Raw genomic sequence first — 12,861 nt, 5'->3', positions numbered from 1 at the left:
TCTTAAAGGAAAAAATGCTGTTTTTAAGCACTAGAAGAACATATTCATCAACAGAAAAGGCTTTAGAGTCAGATGAACCTAGGTTTGATTTACTTAGTAAGTAAATGATGGTGAGAAAATTACTTTAATATTTTCTACCCCGTATTTTGGTTTTTACATGTATGTTGGAGATAACATTTTCATCACAGAATTATTTTGAGAATTAAAAAAATACTGTTGTTCAAGTGCCTACAACAATGCCTGGCACATAATAACTGCTTAATGTTTTAAACTATTTAAAAATAATAAAGATTTGAGCCATTTTATATACCATGTATATTTCTTCTATGTTGCCTTGTAGGTTTTAAATAAATCTCTGACATGCAAAATAAATCAATGTCATATCATTTTAGAGCTTGAAGGTATAACTTGAAAGTGATCCAATTCAATGTTGTCTGCTTACAGAGAAAAAGACTACATTCTAAGGCACAATTTCTTATATACGCACGTTACCTGACTGGTTAGGGGGTATGCCTGACCTACAACTCAGAAATCCTGACTGACCCCAGTGTTCTTTGCCCACAGAACCACAGCTGACTTCCCCACTATTACGCATCATTAAAATGCATGCCCCAACCGTTAGGCCTCAGGAAGTCACCTTGGAGCAATGAATGTGCACCAAACAGTACTATTGCTTCCTCCACTCAATCGGTCCAGATTACCAAAGTTTAACTTTTCATGCAAAACTGAAGTATATCATAAATTGTTCCATATAAATATTAACACTGGATTCATTGTTTTCTCAAGGGGAAAGTTGTATAATTACGTGTAATGCTTGTCTTAGCCTAGTGACATTTATAACAGTAAATATCACCAACAGAACAGATCAAAATAATGTAACAGCTAAAAGAAAAAAGTTTTATATGTGAATTAGGCTAAAGTGAATTAAGAATTGCTGACAGCATTCAAACTCGCTTCTAGTTCGAGGCATCCAAGCCACCGACATCCAAACAGGAAGAGGCAGTACCTTCCAGGGCTGGCCCAGCACAGAACTTTCTCTCTCTGATGTTGCCCCAGCAGTCAGTCTGGGGAACTGTATGGATGAAATCATCTCTCACCTCTGCCTTTCTGTCCCCTGTGTTATCCTATAAGATGCTTTCTCCACTTCTCCAGGCTCCTTCCATTTTCTCCACTTTTCACAGAGTCCTAACTCGATAAACTATCTCAAGCAAGTCTTTCCAGTTAACGTGCTCTCACAACTGTTTTTCCAACAAGTTTCTTATGAATCACTAACATTCATGAGCTCTTAGCATAGTGTTGAGTACTACACCGAGGGCTCTATAAGAATAAAATCACTTAAAACTTAACCCTGTTATATTCTGTTACAATCTCCCCTTTCTGATGAGCAAAAAGGAGTTAAACAGGCTAAATAACTCATAAGCAATAGCACAAGATTCACAACTGAACAGCATAACTGCCATCTGCTGACTTAACCAATATGAAAATCCACAGTTCATAAAGGAGAGGGTGGCTGTCCCACATGCAATCAAAACACAACCTACACATTCACAGACACTTTCAAGCAGAAAGCCACTTACAGAGAACATTTAGCTCTGTTGTTTTACAGACAGGGAGACAGAGGCATAGAGAGGGAAGTAACCTGCTCACAGTCTCATTCTTCATCATTCTGATTGTGCATCTTCAAGAAATGTAGCTTTGGTTTGTTAAAGTGAACTAAATATGGCCTGAGAAGGACTCCGTACTTCTATATTTGACTCCTTGTGGGCCAACCTTAACCTAACTTAATAGTTAGACAAGACTGAAAACCTGACTTAGGAGTATGCGTCTGTAACAATACCTGAGTCTTGGCCCATCTTCAGCGACTCCTACAGCAGCCATACTTCCACCACTCATACACTGCTGAGGGCTCAAACTGTTCAAATGAGGCAAACGCCAACCTGTAACCAGTGCAGTTGTTTCTGTACCTCACTTCTGATTTCTGTAGTCGTTTCCCTTCTTTGTTCTACAAATTTATTCTGACCATCAGGCATCCCTGGAGTCTCTCTGAATCTGCTGTGGTTCTGGCGGCTGCCTGATTTATGAATTACTTTTTCTTTTCTTCCTCAATTAAACTCCTGTTAAATTTAATTTGCGTGAAGTTTCTTTTAACAGGTTCCTTGGCTTAGGTCCTTGAGGCAGTGGCTGTGCATTATTTTTTTGGGGGAGTGAGATAGCATTAAACTAATGAGCATATTTGCTGCTGCACGTAGCAGGTCAGATGAGGTAGGGGTTGGAGCAGGGAAGCTGAAGCATCAAAAGAAGTTGAGTCCTTTGCCCAGAGTCACTTCAGCTGTGACAGCTGGCCTGGTATTTACTGTGTTGAGAACATGTGGTTTTCAGAATATGAACTATCTAATATTCAAATGTTAACTTTTACTTGGTAGCAATCAGTTAAGCTGCATAAGCTCGTGGAGGACCACAACAAAGTCCAGGTTACAATCATTGTAAAAGACAGAGGTAAGTGACGCGTTAGGCCATCTTCAGCATCTTAATATTTCACGGGGGAATTGGTCTCATTTGTCCTTAATTATTAGCCAAGGAGAAAAAGTCGTTTCTGACTGAACCCAGAACTGGGATGAGGGTGAGGCAAAGAAGGCCTCTAAGATAGAAAATTTAATGAGGCAAGATCATGCCAGTGCTGACCCCACAGCTGCAGGGCCCTGAGAACAAGTGCCTCATTAAATTTTGTACACTAGACATCTTGCTTGCCTTATCCTCACCCAAGCCCTTATTCAGTCATTCTTACCCAATGTCTGGGTTCCTTCAATTTCCCTCTCCCCTTCATATGTCACTCATTTGAATAACACTGGGCAAACCTTCTTAGGTTCCTTTATTTCCCAATCTAACTATCCCAAACAGACCCTGCATCACACAATTTGAACTGCCATCTGGAACCTAGGCCTGAATGGGGCTTTTAGATAGCTGTCTGGACACTTGGCATCTGCTGTGAGCTAGTCAGAGGTGGCGTGGCCATAGCTTTTTGTAAGGAGCGAGGAGCTGCACCCTGGGACAGCAGAAGTTATTTGGGCAATTTACGTAAGGCCTCAATCCAAGAAGACCAAGTGTACCGCAGGAATCAGAAACCCAGATGAGAGCAAACAGCAGGAAGCTGCACTTCTGCTTTGCCCAGTGTCCTTGTGTATCTGCTGTGGGCAAAGCACACCAGGTACTAGGATCAAGATGGGATCTTGTTGCTTAGCTAATCCTTTTCTGAGTCCCAGGAACCAATTTCCTAATCCTGATTCTTTTGGAATTTTCAATGGACTAAAAAGGGGCTTCAACAGTTGAACAGGTAGGGTAGCTCTTGGCCAACAGGTCGATAAGGATTCTTAGTTGCCTTCATTCTTAAGTAAAAACAGGAAAAGGTCAGCTATTCATGGAGACTTTGCTTTGGTGTAGGTTTGGAGGAGCTGGAATCCCGTCTCTTGGTTCCCGGAGACATTCTTATTCTTCCAGGAAAATTTTCATTGCCATGTGATGCTGTTTTGATTGATGGAAGCTGCGTGGTGAATGAAGGCATGCTTACAGGTAGGCAGTTGTCATGGAGCTTCCTCTTCTCTGTCTGATATCGAATCAGATCAACATATCCTTACCTACCTTATACCAGACCCTTGCTAAGATATTCAGAGATAGATGAGGGAGACATAGCCAGCTTTTGCATTTATATGGGGACACACACACGCGATATACACAAACAGGAAATGTTTAACAATATAAGAATTAAGTCACAGTAAATGTGAAACGAAAACAAATGTTTACTATGACATGTGATTAATTGACCAATGAGTGGGGTGAATAGGGTGCTTTGGGTTCAGAAGAGGATGAGAGCACTACACAGTTTGAAACACAATCTCTTCATAAATGTGAGAATGGTTTATACACATGTACAAAAGAGACACAACCTTGAAAACCATGACTCCCACAGTTGGAAGGGCATAGAGGTTTTATCCAACCCTGCACTCTATAGATAGAAAACTGCTGAGGCCAAGATTTCACTGGAAAGGAGTCTGAGTTGAACCTTCGGGCAAAGACAATCTCACATTTCTGTTCTTTAGATTTATATTCCTGTTGATCTTACTGAGCAGAAACTAATCTTCTAGTTATAGTTCAGGCAGTCCTAGTTCTCATCTGTACTTTGTTAAGTCTACTTGAATTTGTGTAATTAGTAAGACACTACTTATAAAATATTCTTTAGGCAAAAAATTAAAATACACAGCACATTGTAATGAGAGAAGAGACTATACAGCAACACAAAAACACAAACTATTTGTCTTTCACGCTTACAGACTGTTCAGTTTTTCCGTTTCCAAATGGTATAAAGATAGGGAAAATGTTTTAACATGACTTAAATGTAGTAAGAGTTCATTATCTATCCCTAAATTGTTCAACACAAGCAGCTTTTACATTAAAATTGGTCTGCTTAACTCAAAATTGAGATAAGAAAATGTAGTAAACATCAATATGTTCAGAATAATTACAAAATACTCCTTTAATGTGTTGAAATGTGTCCTATAATGATAGTGATGAGGATTTGCATACTGATCATATCTTTTACCCAGAATGTTGCCATAGTATCCAACCTATAAACCTCAAGCCCAAGGAAAACTGTCCTTCTCACGCAAACACAGCAGCTGCCTCACACCTCCCAGCGGCCTGACAATGAAGAATGGCTTCTCTCATTGGTAACAGAGAGTGTGGCAGTGAGCAAACATGGGGAGGAAACACAGAAAGTCTCATTGCCCTTGGGCTGCCCTCTCTGCTTTCACTGTCAGGGGTGCACAGAACTTGCCTTGATTCCCAGGAAAACTCAGAGAGTTCCAGAGAAATAGAAATGACAAACAACGCTGCCTTTCAACAAATGTGCAAAATGGACCCAAAATGGCCTTAAATGACAAGTGGCTTCTTCTAGTTTCCCTTTTTGGAAAAATGAAGTCATCAGCACTAATATCTGTGTAACTTAAGTACTGATAGAGGCCAGTTGCAGAGACAGACACATGAAGCAAAAATACATTATTTCTTTTTTGTTAACTTATTCAGAAAGATCTAAATCCCAGTATGGTCTAAATACTTTACTGCACAGCCTACATAGATCCTCCCACTCATGTACATATTTGTGGAAAGGATCTTGATTAAACAATCAGAGGATTAAGGTAAGATTCCTGAAACTGAAAATGTATTCCTAGGGAATTTGTCCACAAATATGACTCAGGTATTTCTTCCCTATGTACGAAATGGTCCCTTGCATAGATAGAAGTCTTTATTTATGTAAGAATAAAAATATCATTCCTAGCATCTCTATAGCAACTTACATTTTATAAATAACTTTTATATCTCACTTCATCATGACATAAAACAAATTAGACTAGGAGCTGTTAGGATACCACAAATGAGGAGAGTGAGGTAAAAAGACCAGAGATATGCAGCTAGCAAGTGGAAGGATCAGAACTGGAGGTGGTATTTGCTCCCAAATGTAAAGGACTGTAGGCATGAGAAGGATAATTCTAAGCTGGATGAAGCTGCTTCACCTTCCTGCCTCATCACCTTTTCCTCTCTACTTGGTATTCCCATCAATAGTACTCCGTTTTTGGTAAGATCTTCTCCTCCTGGTCTCCTTAGCCTTATGCTATTGTCATAAATTCAGCTGTGCAAGAAGTTTACCTTTATTTTATAACTACACTTAATTTTTATGTTGGCTCCAAATTTTGCCATCCTTAAAAGTGTCCAGTGTGAATATCTAATATGAGTCAGACAGTTGTCCCCATCAGTTAGGTGGTCTTCCTCACCCTTGTCTGACTGTCCTAAGATGTGCAAGACATCAGGGAGAGGGGTCCGATTGAGGGCAGCTCTTCTTCCTGCTGCTCTCACTCCACTCTGAGCTGTCTGAGGCCTATTTACCTGGACAGGGAGGCAGATCCTGGTGCCATTTACGCTGTTTCCATAACCTTATCGCATGTTCCCATGTTCTACTGTGGTGCACACCTCTTCTCTCAGGGACACACAACGTCTGAGTCCCTTTGGATTCTCTTCCAACTCCCAGGACAAGGACTTTGGTTTAGCTAGAATGCAGTAGAGGAAAGGTGTGGTGAGCAGAAAAACTTTGTTCTTAATCTCAGGTAGTCTCTACAATCCATGATCAAACTCATGAAGGACTTAAAAAACTCAAAAGCCAGTGATCAACTTCCCCGTCCTTTTGTTCTGCCATCTTTCCTGAAACAATGATCACCTTCAAAATCTAGCTCCTCTCAAATGGGAAGAGTCTGGAGACAACAGGGAATCTCATTGGGAGGGGTGTTTATTAATATTTAGAAATTATCTCTTAGCACTGTAGCTTTTTTTCTTAGCTCTCATGTGTATTAGGCATTGTGCTAACATTTTACATATACGATTTCATTCAATCGGCAACTCTATTAGAATGGGCAAATCTGAGGCCCAGAAGGGGTAAGTAATTTACCTAAGGTCACACAGCTTAAAAGTGGCACAGCTAAGATTTGGATTTGTTTGTGAATTCGCTCATTCTACAGATATTTATTAGCCCCTACTATGTAGCAGGAACTCTACAGGTGACATAGAGGTGAACAAGGCAGATAAGATTTCTGCCCTCATGGAGCTGATATTCTAGTAACGGAGACAGAAAACATGAAAGTATACAAATGACACGGAATTTTCAACAGTTATAAGTTATATGAAGAAAATAGAAGATATCTATTGTCTTAATAAATAAATTTAATGCCTTAAATACAGGCGTTTTGTCCCCAGAACCTATGCTTGTAATCAGTGTTTCCTCATTCTCTTAGGGATAATTATGGCGAAGAGGGGTGGCATGCACTCTGACACAATCCCCTTCCCTCTTCTTCTCTTCATTAAGTTGCTGATTGATTTGAGATGTATGTGGGGGAAGCGTGCAGTGACCTGAGTTGGACATGCAGGGATTTCCCTATGTGATGATCTCACGTTGATATTCTGTCAGACAAGCTGATCATCAGTTAAGGTCCAATCTTTTTCTCTCTTCCTTTGATCCTTTCTTCTTCTCTTTTTATCATCCTCCTTCTCCCTTTTCTTTTACTTATTTGTTCATCCATTTATTCAATAAAAGCTCAGAAATGCCTACTATGGTAAGCACCGTGTTGCGTATTGGTGTCACTAAGTTAAATGAGAAATGGTCTCTGGTCTCAAAACATTTACAGTCTAATGGTTCTAGAGCTATAAATTAAAAGGACTTGGAATTTCAAACACTGTCACCATGAGGAGGCATCTTGATCCTTGTGGACAAGGGAGAGAACCTGCACTTGACAGACCAGGGAGCCAACTGTACAGTTGATGATGAGCGATGATAGTTCTTCCCTCTAAAACTCTCTTCGGCTGCCTTGCACCCCACATCTTTTGCAGCTGAATCATCCTTTCTTGGGCTCCCCAGAAAGGCCAAAACATGAGACTTCTTATTAACATGCAAATAGCATAAAAGAGACTTGAAAACCATCTCTCTATAAAATCATCTGACTATTATCTCTGGAGCAAATTATCTGCAAATGACTTCCATTTCTGATTGATCAATACATGACTGCCTCCAGTTTCACTGGTTTTGTGTGCAGAAAACGGTTTACTGATGTTAGCCTAAGTATATATTGTGAATTAATATTCTGTGATTCAAAAGCCAAAAAAAGGAAATGATCTGTAAGTATTTGCCTATTACAAAGGCTGCTTTCAAAATAATATAATACCATAATTTGGAGATTTGTCAAAACATTCTAACCCTTCTATGAAGCCATTTAGAATACAATCGATAAATCTACACAATGGATGAATATCATAATTGTTTTAAAGAAAATGGTATAGGGAACAACACTTGGCTAAAATAATTTTTTGAAAAATATTCAAGATTGCTAGTAACAATTTTATAGCTTCTTGCACCTTAGCGTGTAAAAAATACATCATGGCAGAAAACGAATTTTGAAAAACCAATCATAGACAAACTTGGGTGTTTTTATTTAATTAATCTGTGCATTTGAAAAAACTATGTATTTTGAACCTATTACATATCACTAGGAAAATGAAGAGTATACCAGTTTATATCTGTCAAAGTTCTTGTTCCTAGTTATTACCTAGAAAGAGAGACAAGACCTAAATTTGTGTAACTATGATTGATATAATACTATTTCCAAATTAGAAATATGACAAGTTATCTTGCTAATTGAACATTTAGTAAAAGACTGATGGAATTTTAAATTCATTCTAATATTAAATCTGGGAGCCAAAAAGTATTATGAACATCTTTATTTTGTCTCTGAAATGTATCCTTTTTGAACTCTGAGCTCATTTCTTTGTACCTTAAATATTCTGTCTTATAGCCACCAGGGAAAGGAAAAAAAAAAAATTGCTACCTGCCAAGAATGGGGGTCAATGAAAGGAAATGCAAGTGGCCTAGTTGAGCTGGAGTTTGTGCAGGGGAATGACAGGCAATGATGTTTGAATCGTGGTAGGCTTTGACAATTTAGCAGGACAGTTTGGGCTTTCTTCAGTAATGGCAATGGAAAAGCCTAAGGATTTTGGACAAAAGAATGGGATAATAAAAGTGGGGCTTGGATGGGCTCCATCTGAAAATGATGTGGAATAACTACTATTTTCTCACCTTACTCCATGAGCTTATGAGGGCAAGATTTCTGTCTCTCTTGTTGTTCTTCATTATTCCTAGCACCTAGCACAGTTCCTGAAACGGAATAAGCACCTAAAAATAGTTGAATGAATGACTGAACAAATGAAGAAATGAGTGAATGGAAAGCAAACAGTAATTGCTGTTCGCGTGCTGGAAAGCTCCTTCATTGCCTAAAGTAGCGCTGGGCTGAATGAATTCTTGGGAGAATGATTAAGTATTAATTCAGCTAAAATAAGCTGCCTTTAAAATTGTGACAACAAACCACGCAGGCCAGGTAGAGGATAGTAGGCAGATCTAATCTAAATATTTGCGATAGAATCAAGTCTACCATTGTTTGTACCACCAGCATCTCTATGAACAGTCATCTGACTCATGGGATGGGCATTAAGACCGGATTAGTTGTAGTTTGTATCATTTCTTGAAACCGGCATGCACCAGTTCTAACTAACTACCCGAGCTTTCATAGATTCAACAAAATACAATCCTCTGTAGGAGAAAGTATACCTGTTACAAAGACACCGTTGCCCCAGATGGAGAACACCATGCCTTGGAAACGTCACAGTTTGGAGGATTATCGGAAACACGTCCTCTTCTGTGGAACAGAAGTTATCCAGGTCAAGCCCTCTGGGCAGGGGCCTGTAAGAGCAGTCGTTTTGCAAACAGGTTAGTGGATTTCACTTTCGTACGCTTAATTCATGCTTGAATATGGGGAGAGTTGGATTAGGGAAATTTAGTTTAGGATTATGGAGTTTGCCACATTCTGGTAGGTAACAACATGCTTTTTTCTAAACTGACCCTTATTATTGTAAAGTGTCACTATTTTTAATTAAATGGTTTATTGTTAAAATCCTTCTATGTAATGAAGGGTATGTGTAGGTGAAGTAAAATTTGTCAAAGGTAAAACTATGCTCTTCTTTTTGCTTGCGACCACATGCTGCTTCTGTCTCCCTTGACACCTCCTCTGAGTGATTACCAAAAAACAATTTCAGCCACTATGACTGAGGATTTTTTTCCTTTCACAGAGTTGCTTGCTAGGCCATAGGTCAAACTCACTAGTAAAGAACTCCACCTGGGTGCCCTATAGACAAATTACATGAATCTGAAAGTATTCATCCTCCTGTATTGACTTTCTCTGTTAATATCATCACCATCATGCTGATCTCTTAATAGCATCTCTAACTCCTCTCGTTTCCCGTACCAAATGTGGCACCAAATCTGGATGATTCTGCAAACGCTTCCTGAGTCCCAGTCTTTTACATGACATGACACAATGAAGGCCTCCTATGACCGGGTCCCAGCTCTCTGTTCTAACCTCTGACCTGTGTTTCTGCCACCTGACTTATTCACAGACGCAAAATACACTTTACACTGCGATACCTGTATGCTTTAGTTTAGTTTATGAGTAGTTGTTCTAGCTGATTTTTTAAAATTAAAAATATCAAGTTTTTTAAAATGTTCAAACTAGTTAGCAGGCACTAGATACTAGGGCATCGCTCAGCCTGTGGCCTATATGGAAGCTCACGGTTACAAATCATGAAAATCACCTGCATACTTATAAAATGATTAGGTAACAGGTTAGAGGAAACTCTACTCTTCCTCAAAGACAGTAAAGCCATTTTTAGGAGACCAAGTGTCCATCAAGCAGCCTTACTTGATCTATGACTATCTTTACTATAGGTTACAATACAGCCAAAGGGGACTTAGTGAGATCCATCCTGTACCCCCGGCCTCTGAACTTCAAACTATACAGCGATGCCTTCAAGTTCATGGTGTTCCTGGCCTGCCTTGGTGTCATGGGTTTTTTCTATGCCCTAGGGGTATATACGTACCATGGAGTAAGTACTGGGGGTGAGGCTTTTCAATAGTATAGCTTCTGCAAAGAGCTTGACCTAACTCAGAGGGCTGGATTAGATTACATCTTGATCCTATCATTCTATGAATCATTACTGTCCAAAAGAGCTTCTTAGACAGCAGATTTTGCGTAGTTTGGCCCCAGTGTTTAGGTAATACCTAAAACACTACGCAATCAGTGGGTTTCTCATGTGTTCTGGTTAGGGTCTGAAATGAAATGAAATTTCCACTTTTACGGAGCTGGTACCGCATGAGATACCGACCTCCCTTTAAGCTACAGGGTGTCAGGTTTCATTTGGATGCCCCTCATCATAGCTTGGTGGCTAGGGAGGGAACGGTTGTCACTAAAGACCTCTGAGGTCCTTTCTGGTCCTGAGAGTCTGATGTTGCTGTGAACCACGCAGTCTCTAAGAAAGTCTGGGATCATAATAGTGTGAGCTGGTGGGGAGGAAGAGAACATTGTGAATAAAACATCCAAACAGGTGAAAAACTGTGTGAGTGGCTTAATTACAATGTCCAAATTGGTGGCATCAATGCGTGCGTGTGTGTGTGTGTGTGAGAGAGAGAGAGAGAGAGGTGGGAAGTGAATATTGGTGGGCAAAGACATAGTTACAAGAATTTCAGGGCAATGTTCATGCCAAAACTTAACTGCTGAGTAGTTATTTCAATCTGAAATCGCTCCCAGAGAGCGTTTCTGGGTCAAGAGAGGCCCACAATGGGGCTTATGAAGAGCTAGGCAGAATGTCAAGGTCAGTGGGGCTGGAATTTGAGGGAGTATGCCAATTTAATCTGGGGAGCTGGAGCACTGGGCAGAAAAGCAGGAAAAAACCTCATGGAAGCCCTGGCAGTGTTTAAGAAGGAGATTTCCTGGGAAGAGCTTAACATCCAATACACACTGAGGCAACAAGACTAAAAATCCCAGACCCCACCTTCTTATGGGTCAGAGCCTGTGGCTCTGTTGGCTGCCTCTATCTGCACTGGTTCAGGGTTAGACAAGGCTGAGTCCTTGGGTCAAAACTCTTCTGTGTCTGTGGTTGGGAAAAGGAGGGAGTAATGAATGTTGTGATAAATTGATATTGGGCAAAAGATGTCCCCAGCAGACATTGCTACTGAACTTGAATCCCATGTTTCCAATAATTTTCCAATAATTAAAAAAGTATTTATGGCTAAAATGATGGTTAATTGAACAAAAACATAGGTAAGGTTCTAGAGGGTAGAATCATTAATATCTAGAGCATGTGAGGAAAACGAAACAGTCAATCAACCCTGTGATTTGACCTTATCCCCGACCTTAAATGTGTGAGCCTCCTCTGCAGACCTGCTGTATTAGTCTATTTTCACGCTGCTAATAAAGACACACCTGAGACTGGGTAATTTATAAAGAGGTTTAATGGACTCAGAGTTCCACATGGCTGGGGAGGTCTCACAGTCATGGTTGGAAGGCAAAGGAGAAGCAGAATATGTCGTCCATGGTGGCAGGCAAGAGAGCTTGTGCAGGGGAACTCCCATTTATAAACCGTCAGATTTCATGAGACTTATTCAGAATCACAAGCTCATTACGGGGGAAACCACCCCCATGATTCAGTTACCTCCCACTGGGTCCCTCTCACGACAGGTGGGAATGAAGGGAGCTACAATTCAAGATGAGGTTTGGGTCAGGACACAGCCAAACCATATCACCAGCCAGGGATCCTGAGTTCACAAAATTGACTTGATAATAAAACACGTTGGTCATAGGTTTGTACCCTGGAGTCAGACAGAATAGGATTCAGATTTTTGTCATTTACCTAGTATGTGGCCTTAGGAAAATTATTTAATTGTTAAAACCTCAGTTTCCTTACCTGACAGATGGAGAAAATAATAGCATTTACGTCATAAGGTTGTTATAGAGAGCAACTAAATAATATATGTAGCCTAATACAGTTCCTGCTCCAGAATTAGTATCCAGTGAGAGCAAGCTAATTTTATATTGGCTTCTCTGTAGTTAATAATATATGCTGAGATCTTGGCATGATCTTGGTCCTAGTTTTTAATTATACTGCCATCCATTCAATCTATGTACTGAGCACCTCCTCTGTGCTAAATCTCGCACTAGGCTCTGTATCTAGAGATCAATAAGGTAGATTCAAAGATGAATAAGCCATAGCTGCTCCACCCAAGGAGTTTGTAGGCTAGTGGGGCAGAGAGATTCATAAGCCAACAGTCAGGCTTGGGCAGAGGGAATGCTAAGTAGAGGGAAACAGAGCCAGGACAGGGGATGGTGGACTGGGAGTAGGGATCAAAGGTCTCCTTTGCTCTGCAGTAGGAGACAATGTGCTCGT

The 12,861-nt window shown here is 40.2% G+C and overlaps 1 protein-coding gene across 1 annotated transcript in view; it reads left to right on the top strand.

Moving 5' to 3' along the window:
• ATP13A5 (ATPase 13A5) overlaps window positions 1–12,861 on the top strand; it is a 117,584-nt gene that overhangs the window by 39,969 nt on the left and 64,754 nt on the right. Inside the window, exons 8-11 of the mRNA XM_031663888.1 lie at window positions 2,424–2,496; window positions 3,439–3,567; window positions 9,182–9,352; window positions 10,367–10,524. Coding sequence (XP_031519748.1) covers window positions 2,424–2,496; window positions 3,439–3,567; window positions 9,182–9,352; window positions 10,367–10,524 — 531 coding nt within the window. The remainder of the gene's footprint in view (window positions 1–2,423; window positions 2,497–3,438; window positions 3,568–9,181; window positions 9,353–10,366; window positions 10,525–12,861) is intronic.

Source organism: Papio anubis, chromosome 2 (assembly GCF_008728515.1).
Source record: "Papio anubis isolate 15944 chromosome 2, Panubis1.0, whole genome shotgun sequence".
Taxonomy (NCBI): Eukaryota; Metazoa; Chordata; class Mammalia; order Primates; family Cercopithecidae; genus Papio; species Papio anubis.
The sequence above is the reverse complement of the archived record's forward strand: the minus strand, read 5'-3'. Positions and strand labels throughout refer to the sequence as shown.